The sequence below is a fragment of the Corvus moneduloides genome, chromosome 17 (assembly GCF_009650955.1).
Source record: "Corvus moneduloides isolate bCorMon1 chromosome 17, bCorMon1.pri, whole genome shotgun sequence".
In the NCBI taxonomy this organism is placed as follows: Eukaryota; Metazoa; Chordata; class Aves; order Passeriformes; family Corvidae; genus Corvus; species Corvus moneduloides.
The window spans coordinates 7033963-7053253 of record NC_045492.1 but is presented as its reverse complement, the minus strand read 5'-3'; the positions used below and the strand labels follow the sequence as shown (position 1 = coordinate 7053253).

The 19291-nt window shown below is 63.1% G+C and overlaps 2 protein-coding genes across 2 annotated transcripts in view; both read left to right on the top strand.

Moving 5' to 3' along the window:
- Positions 1-8819: 8819 nt before the first annotated feature.
- Positions 8820-13423, top strand: MMP9 (matrix metallopeptidase 9). The gene is made up of 13 exons (XM_032126892.1): positions 8820-9103; positions 9307-9545; positions 9881-10029; positions 10238-10366; positions 10449-10622; positions 10698-10871; positions 11003-11176; positions 11322-11477; positions 11566-11818; positions 11940-12079; positions 12191-12341; positions 12442-12545; positions 12826-13423. The coding sequence occupies exons 1-13, from the start codon at positions 8963-8965 to the stop codon at positions 12933-12935; spliced, it is 2094 nt and encodes a 697-aa protein (XP_031982783.1). The 5' UTR covers positions 8820-8962; the 3' UTR covers positions 12936-13423.
- Positions 13424-14273: 850 nt separating this feature from the next.
- Positions 14274-19291, top strand: part of SLC12A5 (solute carrier family 12 member 5) — a 31708-nt gene continuing 26690 nt past the window's right edge. Inside the window, exon 1 of the mRNA XM_032127410.1 lies at positions 14274-14353. Coding sequence (XP_031983301.1) covers positions 14320-14353 — 34 coding nt within the window. The 5' untranslated portion in view covers positions 14274-14319. The remainder of the gene's footprint in view (positions 14354-19291) is intronic.

Below are 19291 nucleotides of genomic sequence, written 5' to 3'. Positions count from 1 at the left end.
TGTGCATGGCCTGGGCTTGGCCTCTGTTCCGTGGTGATGGCTTTAACAAACCCTCAGGTGGCTCCTTGTTCCCACTGATATTTTCTCATGTTGCAGTGCTCCATTGAGAACGGCTCTATCCCGTCTCTTTTCTGGAATAAAGGCAGCTGTGTTGCGCCTGTGCGCTGCTGGGGCTGGGCCATGCTGGGCTGACTCTGGTTCTGGGTCCCTGTGGAAGGGACACACGCGGTGAGGGGGACCAGGGCTCTGCATCCCACCCGGATCCGGGGCCACTCAGACCAAGCCAGCCCGCAGTGCAGGTCGGGGCAGGCAGTGCCATCGTGTCACTGCCAGGACGGCCGGTCCGGAGCCGCTGCTGACATGGTGCCAGCTGCAGGAGAACAGACAGTGTCTCGTCTGGCGCAGTCTGCGAGCATGGACGTAGCCTGCCAGAAATCCGAGCCGATGGGTGCTGGGCTGGATCAGCACTCTGGATCAGTACTCTGCAGCGTTTGGCTGTGGTGCCCCTGCTCCTGGACGAGGCAGGCAGTGCCTGGGTCCCGCCCCCACAGCCCGGGGCTCTTCCTTGGGGCTCTGGGGGTCCCTTGTGTCCTGCCCCAGGTGAGAGTTCCCGGAGGCACCATGTGCCCGGCAGAGGCAGTAGAGGAGCTGCACCGCCAGCTGCTGCGTGTGCACCTTCCGGCTCTTTTTCAAGCTTAATTAAATGCATCCTTGAAAGGTTTATGCCCTCATCCATCATGGGCAGACAGCAGCGGTGAGAGCCATCCTCGGGCTGGCTGTGTGAGCTCTGCTGCCGCAGCGCTGCTGCCGGTGCCTCAGGGCTGAGTCCCCACGTGTGCCCGGCTGCTGCCGTCGCTGTCACGTCAGAAACCCAGAAAGACCAAGGGCTTGAGCTTTTTTCCTCCCACCACTGCTTTTTAAAGCAGCCCTGTGTAGCTCAGTGGGGGAAGTGGAGCTGGGGAGGATGGGAGGGAGGTGCTCCTATGCCTGATGTCCCCTCTCCATAGTTCTGTAGCTCACACCGGTAGAGCCCAGCACTGCCTGTGACCGGCTCTGTGTAGGTTTGGAATGCCCTTGTGCTCCCTGTTGGGGGAAGCCCCGTGTTTCTGTTGGGGAGGGGGAGTGGTGTCAGAGGAACCCCTGTCACAAGCTGCCTGCCAGGTAGAGGAAGCAGGATGGATTTGTGTCAGACGAGCAGCTTTCCTCTTTTTGCCTTCAGTCAGCTGCTGTGTGAGACAAGTGAAGGATTTTCCCAACGGGTGATGGCTGCAGGATAAAACAGCCTGAGCTCCGGGGGCCTCAGGGGCTCATACAAACCCTCCTGGTGCTGGCTCGGCTGATGGAAAGTTGCGTCAAGCTTCCCTCTCACCCTGGAGAGGTGCCCCATGTCCTCTGTCTCAGTGAATTGTCCTAGCAGAGCTTTGCTGTGATGGGTAACCTGCTATTTTTAAAAGTGCTGCGTGCCCCCAAGCGGGGTGAGCGAGGGATTTCCAGAGCAGGCAGAGCACGGCTCCCGTCCTTGGTTCCGGAGGCACAGCTCCTTGCTGGTAATTCTCTACTGTTGTGCCTCCAAGCCTGAAATCACTTCAGAGCCAAAGAAAACACAAAGAAATCTCAGCAAGAGGCTTAAGAGAATCCAAAAATGGCTGCAACACGTGTTGGATGTGTGTCCGAATACCTTAGCGGGGGGAGCAGCAGGTTAAAGGCCTTTTGGGAACGGGCTGAGGAGACAACACAGCGCTTGTGCCTGGAGGACAAAGCTCAGGCTCGGGCAGAGTATGAGGCTGGTTTTATCAGGCTGCTTGATGAGCTGCACCGACAGGCTGTCTCAGGCCGTGGGAGGTTTCCCAGCTCCGTACTCTTCAGCCTGGATGCAGCGCTGGGAAGGAGCTACAGCCTGACAAGCTGCCGTTCAGGCGGGGTGAGCGCACGATGGTGGGTGACCCTGGTCAGGGACCTTGCTGGTGCCCCGTGGCCACACCGGGCTGCCCCCTCCCCGGTACAATTTGCTGAGCTGCCGATGGGGCTTGTCCCGCCCCCACAATGGGTTCTGCGTGAGCTCATGGCCCCCGTCACTGTCCCAAAATAGGAGATGGTTGCGCTGAGCACAGTGCCCAAGGCAGAGCCTCAGCCTCCCCCCCCTGCAACCCAAACCCTGGACTTCCACTGCCAGTGATTTTGTCATCCGCGCTGTTTGTTCCTCCTTGTTTTCTTTTTCCTTTTCAAAGAAAACATTGTTGCGATGTTTGTGTAGCTGCAGGGCACGAATCCACATCAAGGCTTGTATTTATATCCCACCTGGGAAGGGCAGTTGCATCAGCACATTTTGTAAAACGTTGAGCAAAGCAGCCCTTGCTGCAGGAAATGGTTTTTCTTCACACCAGATTGCCTCACCACTCTGTGCCTTCCCAGCAATGCCGGCTCCTGGAGAAGGCTTCTGGGGCACTCCTGGGGGATCGCTCCATGCCAGGGTGGCCGTGAGAGCTGGGATAGCTTCCTGCTAGGCACTGCCTCGGCCCCTCTGCCCTGTGCCGGGGTGGTGCTTCTGTGGCGAGCAGCCTCCCCCGGTGCTGGCTGTTCCTGCTGGGATCCCCATTTCCCAGAGCGCTGGCGTGAGTGGGAGTGCCATAGGATAATGCCTGTGTTTTGTGGCCACCAAAGCTGCGGCTGAACCCGTGACCTCAGCCATAATGCCACCCTTGGGCTCAGGCAGGGCACTCCCGGGACAGGCAGGAGCCACTCCCCGCAGAGGAGCTCGTGGAAGTTGATGATGAGACCATTCAAAACCTCACACCGTCCCCTTGGCAGGGGGCAGCTCACTGGCCCTGGAGGTGCTGCTGGTGGCTGTGCCTTGGGCATGGAGGGGCTTTCCTGGTGTGGTCCTGGTGCCTCGTGTCCTGTCAGTGCCTGCCTTGACTGCAAGACAGAGCAACAGCAGCACCGAGCTGTGCGTTCCCTCTCCCATACGTCTTGTCCCACACCCAGGTCAGCGCCATGGCTGCCATTCCTGAAAGTTTTTGGGGAATAACAACAGCCTTTCCAGGATGTGCTTGGATGTAAACAGCTGGCTCCTTTGCGCCTGCCAGAACTGCTGCTGCTGCTGCTGAGTGTTTTTTTTCCCCTTCTGGAGGGATCCTGTGGCTTCCTTCCCAGACCCTGAGACCTTGGAGCCACGGTCCAAGGCCACCAGCTTCCACCCTCTCCTGTGCTGCTGATTCATCACTGCTGGTTAGTTAAAAAATGGTAATCAGCAAATTACTGAAATATAAGTAAAATAAACAAGGTGTGTGTGTAGCAGGGCCCCAAAGGCCTCGGGTGTGCGGTGTGCTGGGCTCTTTCTGTCCCCTGCACTCATCCCCTGCACAAACTGTGCCTGGACAAGTGCTCCTGGGGCAGGGGGTCAGTACCTGGCGCTGCAGGGGGTCAGAACTGGCTGGGTCCTGACCCTGCCAGTCCTGCATCCCTGCCCCTGGCTGGTCCTGCGAGGCTGCTCTGCTCAGTCCCCCTCGCTCCAGCCCCTTGATGGGAGGGGATCACTACACCCCAGCACAGAGCAGGCAGGCTCTGGGGCTGCTCCCCACTCTGTGGGGGCATGGCAGCTCCCACAGGTCTGCTGATTCTTGCCTGGGTGCTCTCCAGCTCTTCTCGTCCCTGGGCAACACGGCAGCTCTGTCCATCCCGGTGTTCATTCAGCCCAGGGTCTGCCTTCCTCCGCTCACACGATGCCCAGTTTTGAAAGGTCTCAGGTCGTGTGGCCGGGGCAGCTCCTGGCGGACAGCCAGGCTGTGTGCCATTCCTGGGCTGCCTGGGCTTTGTCCATATGCCTGTGTTGACAACTGAGCTGCTCTGAGTTAATTTGGCAGCAAGTGCTGGAACAGTTGTCAAATGTTTTACTGAAATCCGAACGTGTTGCATCCACCGCCCTTCCTTCTGCTTTGCGCAGTTTACAATTAAATACCACCAGTTTTGCCCATATTCCACCTTCCACAAACCCCCGCTCCTTATTCCCAAGCCGCTCCACTGCTGACAGCCATGGATTCCTGGTAGTGCACTGTCCCCTTGCACCCAGTCAGGCTCCCCATCACTGTCACAATTGCTGCTCTTCCTGTTTTAGCAGGCAGCTGCTGTGCCCGTGTCACCGCCGGGAACAAAGTGCTGCCCACCTGTCCCGTGCCATGGTGCTGATGGTTCACCGTGGCAGCTGTGCCCCCCGGAGCTGGCAGCCACCCAGCTCTGTCCTGCCCCGCTCCCCTCCCAGCTCCTCCCTCACTCCCGTGGTGCACAGGAGATGCTTACATGGAGCTGATCCAGCAGGTCACCCTAGAGCGGATGCTGAGGAGATGATGGCCATGAGGCTGCCCATGGATATCCCTTCCCAAATGCTCCCCAGGTGACCTGGACCCTGTGCCCCTCTCACCTGTCTGAATGCCCCGTGGTCCTGCTCCCAGCAGGTGGGAAAGTTTGGTAGAACAGAGGTTGGTCAAAGCTGGAGGCAGAAACTGAGGCAGGAGAAGGGTCAAGGGATGGGATGGAGTTTACAGCAAAGGAAGTCCTGAAGCACAAGAGCCCTGCGATGTTTGGAGCAGGCTGCTGGTGGCCTCGGTGTGAGGTGTGCCACAGTGCCAGCTGTCAGCCTCAGAGCCTGGTGAATGGAGCTCTGGGTGGGATTCCTGCTCCAGCATCCCAGTGGGACCCCAACAGATGTGGGGGGTTCCCAGGATGGGCATGGAGGGGGATGTCCCAGCCCAATACAAGGAGGTGACTGTGCCGCCCACCTGGATACCGGGAGTCGGTGTGGCAGGCCAGGGATCCGTCATGTGTGGTTTGCAGCTGGGGTGGGTGGTGACACAGCAGCACTGGTTTCAGCGCCTGCAGGGAGGAGTGAGCCGCCGGTGACAGCGGCCACGTCATCCTCACCCAGACAAGAGGTGTGGGAGCCACAGCATCAGCCTGGGGGCAGCGGGGCTGGGTGGCAGTGGGACTAAGGGGTAAGGGGCTGGGGGAGGCAGGACACCAGACAAGCAGGGGTGAAGGGTTGGCAAGAAGCTGATGCCGAGGGGTGGGGAGTTCCCCAGGTGGGGCAAGGGGCAGGCAAGGAGCTGAGCAGGTGTATCCACAGAGCTTGGGGCAGGCAGGGAAGTGATGCAGGGCCAGGGACTGGTGGTGCTGGAGAGCTGTAGGTCCGCAGCACGTGGGGTGGTTTGCCAGGAAGGGTCCTGGGCCCAGCTGGAGACTGCAGTCCCAGCCCACGCAGGCCCCAGTGCTGGGGAGCAGATACGGGAAGTGTGTGCAGGAATGTTGTTTCTGTCTGGAGCCCTTGAGCAGGAGTGATGGGGCTCCAAACCTCTGACGCAGAGCTGCTCCCTGTGCCCCGTCCTGCTCCCACGCCAAGTGTCCCTACTGCACACCACGGACCGGTGCTGGCCAGGGCAGCCGGTGCTGGGGTGTCAGCTCTGCTCCCTGGGCATGGGGTGTTGCAGAGCCCATGGGACAGGAGCAGGGATGGGTTCGGGGCACTGTAGCTCAGGGCAGTGGGGCCGGTGGCTGCCTGGCTCAGTTAGAGGCACGCAGTAATGCTCTGCCCACTGCTCAGGGTGTCTGGCTGTGCCATGGTGGCCATGGCACTGGCTCTCCCTGTGGCTTCTGCTGAGTCCAAGTGCTCCCTTCCCTCTGCCCAGGTCGTGTTCCCAGTGCAACCAGCACTTGCTCTCCCCGATCCAGTGCTGTCTCACCCGCACAAGACGCTGACTCTCGCACCCCACTTCCCCCTGCCACCACACTCCTGCTTGTGCTGGTAGGGCACCTGATGCCATCCACACGCCTGTGCCTGTCCTTTGCTCCTGTGTCCCCCTGCTTACCTCTATGGAGGGAATAGAACTAGGGGGTGTCTAGGGGCCCTGGCTCCATTCAATCCCCCCAAACCTTACTACTGGCCCAGCCAGCGCCTCCCAGCAGACCTGCAGCCTCTCAGTGGTGCCACTGTATCCTGTCAGCCTCTGTCCTGCGCAGGGATCTAGGCAGGCACCAGTCCCCTTTGAGGTCCTGAACCAATTTCTCACAGAGGGTCTACATGAGAGTGGCTGTGAGTAAGGGTGTATGAAGGGGCTGCGGTGGCTCTTCCTTCCCCTTTCAGCAGCGACGGTGGTGACCGGCAGCCTCGTGGCTTGGGCAGTGTCTGGGATGGAGGATGTCTGCGTGGGTTTTTCCATCTCACTCCTTTCAGGGGCTCTGGGAGTGAAAAAGGCCATGGGCAGCCTGGGCTGGGCACAGCTTCTGGGGTCTCTGCCATCCACAGCCCTCTTCTGCCTATGGCACTGCCCCTGTCACCACCGCCCTCCTCTCTTTCCTGCCAGCTGCAGTGGCTGCCCCAAGCCTCCCTCCACACGTGCACTTTCTGAGGAACCTGTGCCTTGACCCATCTCCTGTAGATGAGCTGATTGAGGCTGCCTTGCACAGGACTCATGCCAGCAGCGACGAGCCCATCCCACACAATTCCCTGCCTGGCAGAGAGGCTGCCGGCACTGCCAGACACGGGGGTTTCCCTGCTGCCCTGGCCCTGCTCCCTGACGAGCCTCCAGAGAGTCACCAGAAAATCCCCCGGGATAGTTCCAGGAGGAAGCTGGTGAGCGGGGCCATGAGTCAGTGGGAGCGGCCAGGCCAGGGGCAGAGCTGCGGCTGGCAACCCCCGCTGGGGCTCCCACTGCCCAGCTCGAGGGCTTGCTAGGACTGATGCACAGTGGGGCATTGGCCCTCATCTCCTTCTGCCAACACTTGCTCCGAGGCCCCACTCCCCTCCCAGCCCCATCTCTGCCAGCGCTACTCTGTTCTGCTGGGCCATGGCTCTGCCCACAGGGTGCCACAGGCAGCATGATGCCATGGTGTGCCATGGCAGAGTGCCCAGGCTGTTGGAGCTGCAGCTCCTGCATGTGGTGGAAATGAGGGATGGGAATAGCATGGGGAAGGCTAAGGGATCTGCCACAGTTTCAGGGAGACCAGAGCTGGATCTGACTCTCTGACTACATCCCTGGGCTGGAGTCAGACGTCTCCTTGCTGAGGCTTCCCTGCAAGTGCATCCTGCCAGCGGTTATTTAGCACCCAGCTCCCACAACAGCTCTGTGCTGTGGGCTGAGGTCCTGGCAGCCTGGACAGTGGAGCAGCGCCTGCTGCCTAAATGCCTCAGGAGCCACCAGCTTCAACGGGCTCTTGGGGTACCTCTTGGGGTTCTTCTTGCCTTGGCTGCCAGCCAGACAGGGAGCACAGAGAGCCACTGCCTCCTGCCTGGCAAAGAGCTGGGCCATAACAGGTACAAGGGGGGCAGGCTGGACCCCGTGGGAGGGGGCTGTAGGGTCACCTGGCTGCAGGGTCCCTGGGCTGTGTCCCACCATTAAGGGATGTTTGTCACACAGGGCACAGGATGGCGGCTGCTTGTGAAACAATTTCCTGTACCAGGGGGCTGCTCTTGCAGGGCTGTGGTGGGGGAATGAGGCAACCCCCTGATTTCTCACCATTGCTTCCTCCCAGCTTAGTTCACGCTGCCGGTGAGTTTCCTGTGCCCAGCCAGCTGTGGCCCTGGGATGCATCCCACCAGCACAGGGCACCTGGCAGGTGGTACTGCCCCAGGGATGAGCCCTCCCTTGGGCATGGGGTTTCCTCTTCAAGAGCAGAGGGAGCACAGCCCCAACCTCTCACTGTCCCCAGCTGTGCTGGGTACCACCATAACCTGCTTGTCCTTTGGCTGTGCCAGGAGCTGCTGGCTTGGCTCCGCCAGAGCTGGGATGATATTGGGAAGAGGTGGCTGCTGACACAGTCTGGTGCAGTTGGGAGTCAGGAGGACAGGCACAAACAGCACTGGGTGAACAGGAGGATCCTCCTGATGAAGCCAGCTGAGGACCCCTTGGGCTCATGGGGTTTGTGAGGGCTGGGGCCAGGGATCTCTTCTGGGACCTGTGTCTCAGGCAGCCTCGCTGGGCTGCACCAGCCCTCCCTCCCCCCCGCTGACGCTGCGCCTTGTTCTCTGCCATCTGTTTTCCCCTCGCTCCTCATCCTTGTTTGCTTTCCCCTTCATTGCTATCGTTCCCACAAGCGTCGGCACTTTGGGAGAAGCAGGAAAACACCATCCCATGGCAAGATCTGTGCTGTGCTGGGTGGGAACCTGAGTCAGCAGCACCCTGCGGAGCAGGGCAGCAAGGATAGGGCACCCCTAATGTCCCAGGGCCCCGGGTGGAGCATTCCCATGCCCAGAGCTGCTCCTGGGCAGGCACTGCGGCTGGTCCCAGGGGTCTCCGCCATTCGACTGCTGGCGTGTGGGCTTAGAGGTACTGTGGGGTGAGGAGCCATGGGCATCTCCAGTACTGGAAACACTCTGACCCACTGGGGTGATGCAGCTGTGGTGGGGAAGGATGCAGAGTCCTGGTGAGGGTCCAAGCTCCCAAATCCCAGGAGGTTCCAGGTGCTGGGGCTCACGTGGAGGTTCCACTGCTATCTGCCCCCATGCCCACCTACGCCCTTGTGGGTCTGGGTCCAGCACCCTCAACCCTTGGCCAGCAAAGCTCAGTGTTAGCCGGTGTGATGACACAGTCCTGAGTGCTCGGCTGGCCTACAGTGATGCCCTGCTGTCCCCACAGCTACCATGGTCCTGGGGCCAGCAGGGCAGTGCCTGTGCAGGGCAGCCCCAGGGTGGCCATGCAATGCTGTGGCCCAGTGCAGCTGCCCAGCCACTCTCCTTCCTGTCCTCTCGTGGCTGCGGCATGCAGCGTGTTTAGTAAACAAGGTGATGAAACAGTTAAGGCAGAGATGGAGTTTCGTCACCGTGGGAAGGGAGAAGGGAGCGTGAGTCGGCGCTGAGGGGTCTGAGGGTGACTCACTGCCTTCCCACCCCATAAATAGGATCGGGTAGCCCGGCGGCACCCAGAGCAGAGAGCGGGGACCAGCACAGCCACATCCCTCCTGTCACCGCCGAACCATGGCACTCCTCCTGGCCCCGCTTGTCGTCGGGCTGCTGGCCGTCTCCTGCTGTGCGGCCCCTCTCCAGGGCAAGCCGCAGGCGGTTGTCACCTTCCCGGGGGACCTGATCAGCACCCTGCCGGATCTACAGCTGGCAGAGGTGAGGGGAGCATGGCCCCGTGGTGCCCTTCTGGCACCCAGGACCCCAAGGGGCTCCCAGGCTGGCAGCGAGGGGCTGCAGGCAGAGCTTGAGAGCTGTCTGTCTCCTTGAGCTCAGGGAGGTACCCAGGCTGAAATGGGCTCCCGGGGCTGCCAGAGCCCCCTCCCGCCTCACTCATCCCCCCATCTGCCTTCCCTCCACAGCGCTACCTGCAGAGGTTTGGCTACACCACGGAGGCAGAGGCTAAGATTGGTGGCAGGCACGTGTCCCTGGGCAAGGCACTGCTCAAGATGCAGAAGCAGCTGGGCCTGGAGGAGACGGGGGAGCTGGATGCCGCCACGCTGGAGGCCATGCGAGCCCCCCGCTGCGGCGTCCCTGATGTGGGAACCTTCCTTACCTTTGACGGGGACCTCAAGTGGGACCACATGGACCTGACTTACCGGTGAGTCTGCTCCGGAGATGAACCTTTGTGTCCCCAGGGTGATGGTCCCAGGAGAATGGAGAGCCTGAGGGACCAGGAGGGTAGCAGCCTCTGCTCAGCCCTTGTCCGGGCTTGGTGCTGCCTGTACAGCTGGGTCCCAGTGCTGCCAGGGCCAAGCTGACACAGCAGCAGCATCTGCTCCCCAATGCCCAGAAGAGCATCTGAGCCCTGGGTGAGCTCAAGGGGGATGGTGGCTGCTATCCCGTCTCGGGGTGGGGGTCTGTTCCTGCCCAAAACAGGGTCACTCCTGCATGAAGAGGGAACCTAGCAGCACTGACCCCCTGTCTCCCTGGTAGGGTGATAAACTACTCCCCCGACCTGGACCGTGCCGTGATCGATGATGCCTTCAGACGGGCGTTCCAAGTGTGGAGCGATGTGACCCCTCTCACCTTCACCCAGATATACAGTGGCGAGGCAGACATCATGATCATGTTTGGCAGCCAAGGTGATGTCCTATGGGCAGGCAGGGAATGAGGAGGGGGCTGGTGACACACCCTGCCTATGGGATCCTCATCCCATGTCTCCTTGGGCCGTGCCCAGGGTCCTCCTGCCCCCACAAGTGCAGGAAGTGTGCAGGGCTTGGCCATCTGTGTGCATGCTGGGGATGTGAGGGCTCCTCTGACAGGGCCAGCTGAGGGTGCTTGTTCCTGCAGAGCATGGGGACGGGTACCCCTTCGACGGCAAGGACGGCCTCCTGGCCCACGCCTTTCCCCCAGGCCAGGGCATCCAGGGCGATGCCCACTTTGACGACGATGAGTTCTGGACACTGGGAACCGGCTTAGGTAAGGGCAGGGTGTGGCAGATTGGGGGGGGTCTGATGGTGCCAACCCCAGCCCAAGCACTGAGCCACCCCTCTCTGAGCAGTGGTGAAGACCCGCCACGGGAATGCCAATGGAGCCGAATGCCACTTCCCCTTCATCTTTGAGGGCCGCTCCTACTCCCGGTGCACCACGGAGGGGCGCAAGGATGGGCTGCCCTGGTGTGCCACCACCCCCAACTATGACCAGGACAAGAAATATGGCTTCTGCCCCAGCGAGCGTGAGTAGTGGTGACCATGACCCCTGCCCAGCCCTGCAGTGCCTGGGGCCCTCCTCACTCTCTGTCACCCCACAGTCCTCTACACCAATGGTGGCAACAGCGATGGAGCCCCCTGCGTCTTCCCCTTCATCTTTGATGGCACCTCCTATGATACCTGTACCACAGATGGGCGCTCCGATGGCTACCGCTGGTGTGCCACCACCTCCAGCTTCGACCAGGACAAGAAATACGGCTTCTGCCCCAACCGAGGTGCCAGCAGGGAGGGGGGCATGCAGGGGAGGGGGCGCACAGGGTGGGCACGTGAGGGATCTCAGGGTTGTCCCAGGTTCTGGCCGGTGCAGCCAGGGGCCAGGGACAGCCTCACTGACACTTCGCTGCAGACACGGCGGTGATCGGCGGCAACTCCCAGGGGGACCCGTGCGTCTTTCCCTTCACCTTCCTGGGGCAGTCCTACAGCACCTGCACCAGCGAGGGCCGGCAGGACGGCAAGCTCTGGTGTGCCACCACTAGCAACTATGACACCGACAAGAAGTGGGGCTTCTGCCCTGACAGAGGTACTGGCCCGTCTGCCTGCGCTCCCCTTTGTGCCTCCCAGACCCATGCCATATCATCATACTTCTTGCAGGGGTCACAGTCTCTGGACAGCGTGTGCTGTCCTGTTGTGCCCCAACAGGCACTTAGGCTAGTGCTTTCCTCCAGGTTACAGCATCTTCCTGGTGGCTGCCCATGAGTTTGGACACTCACTGGGGCTGGACCACTCCAGTGTGCGTGAGGCCCTGATGTACCCCATGTACAGTTACATCCAGGACTTCCAGCTGCACCCCGATGATGTCCAGGGCATCCAGTACCTCTACGGTGAGCAGCTGCAGTGCAGCTGGGCACATTGGGTGTCCTGCAGCACCAGGCTGGCTCCAGCCTCACACCCTCCCTTGTATTCACTCAGGTCGTGGCTCTGGCCCTAAGCCCACTGCACCTGCACCTGCTCCCACTGAGGAGCCCCAGCCCGTGCCCACAGAGGAGACCCAACCCATGCCCACAGAGGCTGGCAGCACCTCCACCACTGAGGAGGAGGAGGAGGAGATGCCAGAGCCCACAGCTGGACCCATTCCTGTGGACCCAAGCCGGGATGCCTGCATGGAGAAGAACTTTGATGCTGTCACAGAGATCAATGGGGAGCTGTACTTCTTCAAGGATGGGTGAGTGGCAGCATCCAGCACCTCCTGCCCTGGTGAGGTGGGGTGTCGGGGAGCACAGGGATGTGAGAGACATGGGCTGTGTCAGACTGAGGTGATCAGGACAGCTGATCTTCCCCACCAGGAAATACTGGACCTACTCATCCTTCTGGAAATCGGGCATCCAGGGTGCCTTCTCTGTTGCTGATACCTGGCCTGGCCTCCCAGACACTATCGATGCTGTTTTCCAGGACTTGCTCACCAAGAGGGTCTTCTTCTTTGCCGGTGAGCTCTGTCCCCTCTGCCCTCAGCCCGGTCCCACGGGCAGTGGGAGGAGCCTGGTGAAGCCTGGGAGCCCTCAGGGCTGTCTGACAGCCCCGTTATCTCCCACCGCAGGTCGGCAGTTCTGGGTGTTTTCTGAGAAGAGTGTGCTGGGCCCCCGGGGGATTGAGAAGTTGGGTATAGGGAAGGAAGCCGGCCGCATCTCGGGGGCCCTGCAGCGGGGCCGCGGCAAAGTGCTGCTCTTCAGCGGGGAGAGCTACTGGAGGTGAGCAGGACTGGAGAGCAGCAGCGCCTGCCCGAGCCCCTGGCAAGGGACTGGGAGGGGGGTTCCCAGCAGCCCTGAGCACGGCTCTGCTCTCCCATAGGCTGGATGTGAAGGTCCAGAGGGTGGACAAGGGCTACCCCCGTGCCACCGACGATGTCTTCACCGGCGTCCCCCTTGATGCACGCAACGTGTTCCTCTACCAAGGTGAGTGGACCCTGGCGGGTGGGTGCTGTGTGTTCAGGCCTAGGCTACCTGAGCCTCTCGTGGCATTGCTCCGGTTCCTGGCCTGGGATGCTTGGGTGTGTGGGGAATGGCCCCGGGACAGGACACGCCATCAGCCCCAGTGGGTGCTTGTGGTGGAGCTGGCAGGGCACCAGCAGGGTGCAGGGTGCCATGTGCCTGTGCTGCTTGAGCAGCCACAGGGATGGGTCTTTGGCCAAACTCCTGCTGACCCTCCATTCCCTCTGCCCCTCTCCTTGCCCAGGCAAGTATCACTTCTGCCGGGGCAGCTTCTACTGGAGGATGACACCGCGCTACCAGGTGGACCGAGTGGGCTACGTCAAGTATGACATCCTGCAGTGTCCCCAGCACTGAAGGCCTGACCAGCCACCGTCTTTGCCAGTGCTGCTCCCTGCCCACTGCTCCCAACCTGCGGGCTCCTGTCTCATAGGCTGACCCCTGGGAGCCTTGTGGCTGTGGGTAGCCCCAGATGAGGTCACCATCTTCCTGGAAGAAAGGGGTAGGGGGTCCTGGGGTCACCCCCTGGGAGCTGCCCAGCCTGGGGAGCCCCAGCTGGGGAGAAGGACTCTTGCCACTGCTGGCATTTTGCCATCCCTGCCAGCGCCAGCTCCACTGCACAGAGGTGTTTGCCTGGTGCAAACCGCACATGGATTTGGGACAAATTTGTCTTTTTCCTGAGCCAACGATGCCAGGTCAGGCTGAGCCCCACTGGGAGCTGGCGCCTGGGGACACGCCAGGGCGGGATGTGGGGCTCTGCCTACTCCTGCCCACTGCCCACTCTGCCAACCACCCCCTCTGCCAATTGCCTGCCCATTTGTAATAAAGACAATTCTTTGGACATAGCCTCGAGTGCTCTATCAGCTATTGGGGCCATGGTTTGGAGAACTTCCATATGCTGGGGACATCATCCTCCCCCGGTCCAGGGTTGCCAGCACCAGTTGGGAAGGGGGCACTGGATGAGGGGCTGTCACCAAGTCCCCCTTTGCTAAGGACTCTGGACCCTGCAGGGACACAGTCCAACGGGGGAGGATGTCCCTTGGTCCCAACCTTGTCCACCACCAGCCCTATGCCAGGCGCAGCACCACCCCTTCCCGATCCCCCCATCTCCCCAGCCCTGGCTTCACATAATCCTCCACCCACTGCCCTCCCCTGCCCTCCGACTTTGCATCGCGAGGAGGAGCGGGCAGTTGTCACCGCGTGTGACCGGGACACAGCGTGTGACCGGACTCCCCACTGCAGCCGAGACCTCGCCGCGGGCTGGCCCCGCATTTTCTCCCGGCCCCGGCCTGTCCCTGCGTGGCCACAGAGCCCGGCGGCAGGGCCAGGGCCGGGATCGTGCCCGGGGATGCCCGGGTCTGCGGCAGGGTGGGGCGGCCGCAGCTCCGGGGCTGTAATTAGCTGTAATTAGCGGCCACGGCTCCGGACAGGGCGGGGGCAAAACGCGGCCCCAACCCCTCCCGTCCCGTTGAGGCACGGTCCCAGCCCCCCCAGTTCGGCGGCGGCTGCGGGACCGACCGGGCGCGGCGGAGCGGCCCCGTCCCGTCGAGTCGAGCCGGGCCGGGCCGAACGGAGCCGACCGGAGCGGGGCCGAGCCGATCCACTCGGACTGCAGCCAGCCCTGCGGCCGCGGGGGCGGCGCGGCGGGCGGTGCCGCGGGCACTAGGACCCCGGTCAGCGCCCGGCGGGGCCGCGCTCAGCGACCGCCGGGGCCGGAGCCACTTGTGGCGACGACGGGGCCATGAGCGGGCGGTTCACCGTCACCGGCGGCGGGGGTGAGCGCCGGGGGCAAGGGGGGCCCGGGGGGGCTCCGGAGGCCGGATACGGGCCGCGACGAAGATCCGCGGGGCAGGACAGGGTCCGCAGGGAGGGTCCGTGGGGAGGGTCCGCGGGGAGGGCCGGGCCGTCGGAGCACCGCGGGGGGTGCGGAGCCACGGTCGGTCTGGCCCCTCGGAGGCGATGCAGACCCCCGGAGTAGGGATGGCACGGAGCTGCGGGATCCGGGAGATGAGAGGTGCAGATCAGGGAGTGGGGCTCAGCTGCCCGGGCAGGACCCCTTGTCCCAGACTCTTCCCTGGGGCCACCTCCGCTCCTCAGGGAGCTCCAGTGTTCCGTCCCCATCCCGGGGGCTGTTGGAGCGAGGCCCTGCTGCTGCCGTACCGGCAGCGGGATGGAGCGGGGTTACGGCTGTGGGTCGGCTGTGGGTGCGAGGTCCCATACTGCTACCCAGGGAGCCGTGGTGGAGGGTGGCTGCTGCCGGGCCGGGGCAAGGGTGTGGGGAGGGCAGGCTGTGGCCAGCCTGCGGAGGCAGCAGTGCCCACTGGGCTGCCATGGGCACAGGCGCTGGAGCCGGCAGCCATCGCCTCGTGGTGCCCAGGGGACGTGGCGGTGGAGCTTTGCTGTCACCAGAGCCGTATCGATCCCAGAAAACCGGCCGACGGCGGCACCGTGCTGCTGGAGCTGTGACCTTGCACCCTCGGCGAAGGGCGCGGGTAGGAGGCGCGAGCAGCCGGACGGACACCACGACACCCAGGCTGGGCTGTGCCTCCCTCAGTGGGCTCTGGCCTTTGGGGCCCTGTCGAGGATCACGCTGTCGTGGGTGATGTAGGGCTGGATCTGGTGGCGAGGGGATGCAGGGCCACTTGTCACTCTGTGGCAGCTGGGCCAACTGGGCCTGGCCTGTGGGCTGTGTTGGGGCAGAGTGGACAGTGATGAGCTAGGGCTGTGGCTGAATTCTGGGGCCCTCCAGGAACAGCTTCTCAGTTTGGCAGCCAGTCTGCTGGTGGGGGTCTGCGGGGAGCTGGGGTGGGCATGCCGAGAGGCCATGGTGGTAGCAAGGGACACATCCTTCCATCTGAGCTGTGACCTTGTGCCCTCCCAGAGGACAGCCAGTGGCTGGTCCTGATGGACGTGCCCTGTCTCATGGGGTGGTCACGGCCATGGCAGGGTCTGTACTTAGGGCTTGACAGCGTTCAGGGATTCCTCACAACCCACATTGCTCCACAGCACGGGGACTGTGGATGCTGCCTCGCGGGGAGATGGATGGGAGGGGGCTGGCAGCTGCAGGACTGTCAGGGGCTGCACATGGCAGGCGGGAGCTCTGGACAGCGGTGGTTCCGGGAAGGACTCGGCCCTGGGCGAGCGCTCGGTGCTGCTGGCCGCATGTCAGTGTCGCGCGAGGGGCACAGAGTGACGGAGATCCTGGGGACCTGGGAGCGAGAGCCGCAGCCGGCCGTGCTGCCAGTGCCGGCGCGGTGTCGGAACCCCGGGCCAGCTGGAAGGCCCCTGCTCGTCTGTGAGCTGGTGCCGTGCTCAGGCCACCTTGTGGCTCCCGGGGCCGCCCTTTAGGAAGGCCCTGCCCGGGAGCGGCCCCAGGCGGGTGGTGCTGAGGAGGGATCTCAGCCCCTGGGCGGGGGCGGCGGAGGCAAGGGACCGCCCGGTGCCGGGCAGGGCAGGGTACGGATAGCACGCCGCCGCGGGGGCCTCGGGGCCGGGCGGAGGTCACTGCTGGAGTACGGCCGGATCCGGGGCTTGGCCGGGAAATGGAGCCCGTGCGGGCGGCGGCGGGGGCGGACAGGGCTGCGCGGGGTCTTGGCGAGGTCTGTGCGGGGTCCGTGCGGGCGGCGGCGGGGGCGGACAGGGCTGCGCGGGGCCCGGGCGCCGCCAGGGGGCGATAACGGGCCGGGCCGGCTCCGGTGGGGGTGTGCCCCGCCCGGCCCCGCCCGGCCCCGCCCCCGGGACTCGCCGGTGCCGCTGTCCCGCGGGGACCGGGTCCCGCCGCGAGCGCAACGCGGGCCGGACCCCGCGGGACCGGGGGTCGATGTGCTCCATCTGGGACCCACCGTGGGGCCGGGTCCCCCCGGGAAGGTGCACGTGGGACTGCTCCCCCCGTGCCCGGTGTGCTGCCCGTGGGGCAGCCGCCGCTGCCCGAGAGGGCACCGGGTCATCCCCGCGGCGGAACCCTTCTGTGTCCCGAGCGGTCGGGCTCGGCAGCAGTAGCCATGGCAACCAACCAGTTAAGGAGCCTCGCTCGTTGCCGTGGAAACCGGTCCCGGTGTCACCCTTGCCACGACTCCCGGTGCTGAGGGGGTTCAGCTGCTCTCTCGGCCCCCCTGGGGGCTGTGGGGTCATGGGTCTGTGGCCATAAGCCATGGACATGGCTCTGTGGGGCAGTTGTGTGAGGCTGACCCCGGGTGTGAGGTGAGACCCTGAAGGGGGCTAGGGTAGAGTAGGGACCCCACCAGCCCCGGGTGCACCCCCATGCAAGGGCCCTGCCCAGAGGGGCCACGATACAAGGGTGGGAGCAGGGCCCCCACTTGAAGCACCGTGCACAGAGGGGTACATATGAGGGACAGGGGCTGCTAAGGAGGCTCCCCCAGACCCCCATCTCCCCCAGCCCCCTCACAGGCACCCAGGTTTGTGGTAGACTGGGTGCCCTTGGGGTATTATTACAAGTGCCAAGGGTCTGCACCATGTAGAGGCCGATGATATGGGGGTTGGGATGCTACCACGGGGCTGGAGCAGCCGAAACCCCATCTGCTGCCTGCAGCAGCTTCCCAAGGAGTCTCCATGCCACTGAACCCACCACAGGTGCTTTGGTGGGGTGCCAGAGTGGACATCCTTGCACAGGCTGTGGGGTTGAGTGAGGAGTGCCATGTGGGGCACAGGACACTCCACTGCCTCCTCAGCTGATCCTGAACCCAAACCCTCCTGGCAGCAGCTGGCAAGTGGCCATGCAGCTGCTCCATGGCCGTCACTGGGCCCTCTGGCCCTGGCTCAGCAGCGGCTGCCTGGTGTCCCCGGGGTACTGAGACTGGCACAGGGCTGCTTGGGGGGTGTCGCCAGGAGCGGGGCCTGGTGGAAGGAGGCTGCTTCTGCCGCTGATCCCTGTGCCAGGCTGCCCAGCCGCCCACTGCTGTGGCCCTGCTGCTGGCAAGACATCTGGGCAAGGGCAGCTGGGGACGCCGCGCCAGCTGCATGCTGTGCTGGGTTTGTGTGACGCAGGAGCTCACAGCCTTGCCCCATGGCCTCTGCCAGCCCTGCCCCACTGCTGCCCTTCTGCTCTCGGCCTCAGGCAGCTTCAGTGGCTCCTGTGCTCCCCTCCCAGCCCTACGGGACACTGTACCTCCCTCCATGTCCTGTCCCACTGCTGGAGCTGGTGTCAAGTGCCAGCTGGTGCCCATATCAGCTCTGGGCTCTGCTTTTGTCCCATGCTGGAGGCAGGGCCCTGACCTGTCTGGATGGGGAAGAACAAGACCACTCCATCCTGCCAAGGTGCTACAGGATGTGTTGCCCCTGGGTTCATGGGGCTGTCAGGGCAGATTGGTGAGGGTACACTGTGATGGACCCCCCCCCCCCCCCCCCCCCCCCCAACATTTATCTGGCATCACTGCCCTGCTGCACCTCCATCCTCTTGGAGTCTCTCCCACCCCAGCTCTTCTCCCTGGGAGCTGCTTGTCCTCATGCCCTCAAGCCCTGAGCGCAGGGTGTCCCGTCCTGGCAGGATGCAGATGGACAGGCTGCTGACAGTGCCCAGGGATCACAGCAGGGAGTGCAGTGTGCTGACCGGCATCTCCACAGCACAGCCGCCCTCACTGCCTGAGCGGCACGATGCCAGGCTGCCCGCTCCCTGCCCTCAGGAGGTTTCCCAGTGACTCCAGCACGTGTCTCACTCCTGGGAGGTTTGACCGCTGCTGGTAATAGGACAGGCAAGAGCTGTGTGGCCAGCAGCCAGGATTCTGGCCCTGGGAATGTCTGTGAGAATGGCTCCCCACACCCAGGTTCTATGCAGAGGGGTCTGGGGCATTCTCGGGAGCCTCTGCAGGGGTACAGGACACTTTGCAGGGATGCTTCTTGGCTTGGCTGCTCTCCGTCGTCATTCCTGGGCAGCCTCTTGCAGTTAAGTGGGGCACTGATGCTCTGCCTGGCCTAGTGCCAGGACCCTGCCTGCTACTTGGACTCAGGGGCCACTTGCAGTTGATCCCCCACTCCACGGCCAGGGAAAAGCATCTCTCTTCCTCTTTCCCCATGCCCTTGTGCTGCCTGCAGCAGGACTGCAAGCAATGCAAGGGCATGGATGATGCCCATACCATGCCAGACCTCTCTCCTTTCGACACACTACACCAGATACCTCACTCCTGGGCATTTGGGCCAGGGTTAAGGTCAGTGTTCTGCTGGGAGATCAAGTCCCCTCAGTCTCCTCTGCCTCAGAGACACCCTCAGTTTGTCCCCCCATGCTGGTGGGACCCTGCGCACAGGCTAAGCCAATGCAGTCTTGATAGCGTAGCCCCCTGTGCTGCCGTCAAATCCCAACCCCTGAAATGGAGCCATAATCCAGGGATTAGGGGATTAGTGGTCTTTCACGTGCTCCCTCCCCCGCATCTGTTTTAGTAGGAAAATCCCTCTTGTGCCGAGCCCATGCTCTGTGGCCTCCTGCAAAAAAACACCCTCTGGTGCTTGGCACTCACCATGGCTGGCTGGACCCCAGCCCACTGCCCTTCTGCCCAGCCACAGCCTCCTTAGGGGGGTCGGGGAGGTCCTCTGCTAACCCCCCAGACCCACACGGGATGGTGGGGTTTTGTCCAGCACATCCTGTCTGCAGCCCCTTCCTTCCAGTTGCAACCCTTGGGAGTGGGCCAGCCCCTTGCTCCAGCACTGGCTCCTGCTCAGGGCTGAGGGATGCAGGTGTGAGGGGTTGGTGCTGCTGCAGCTGG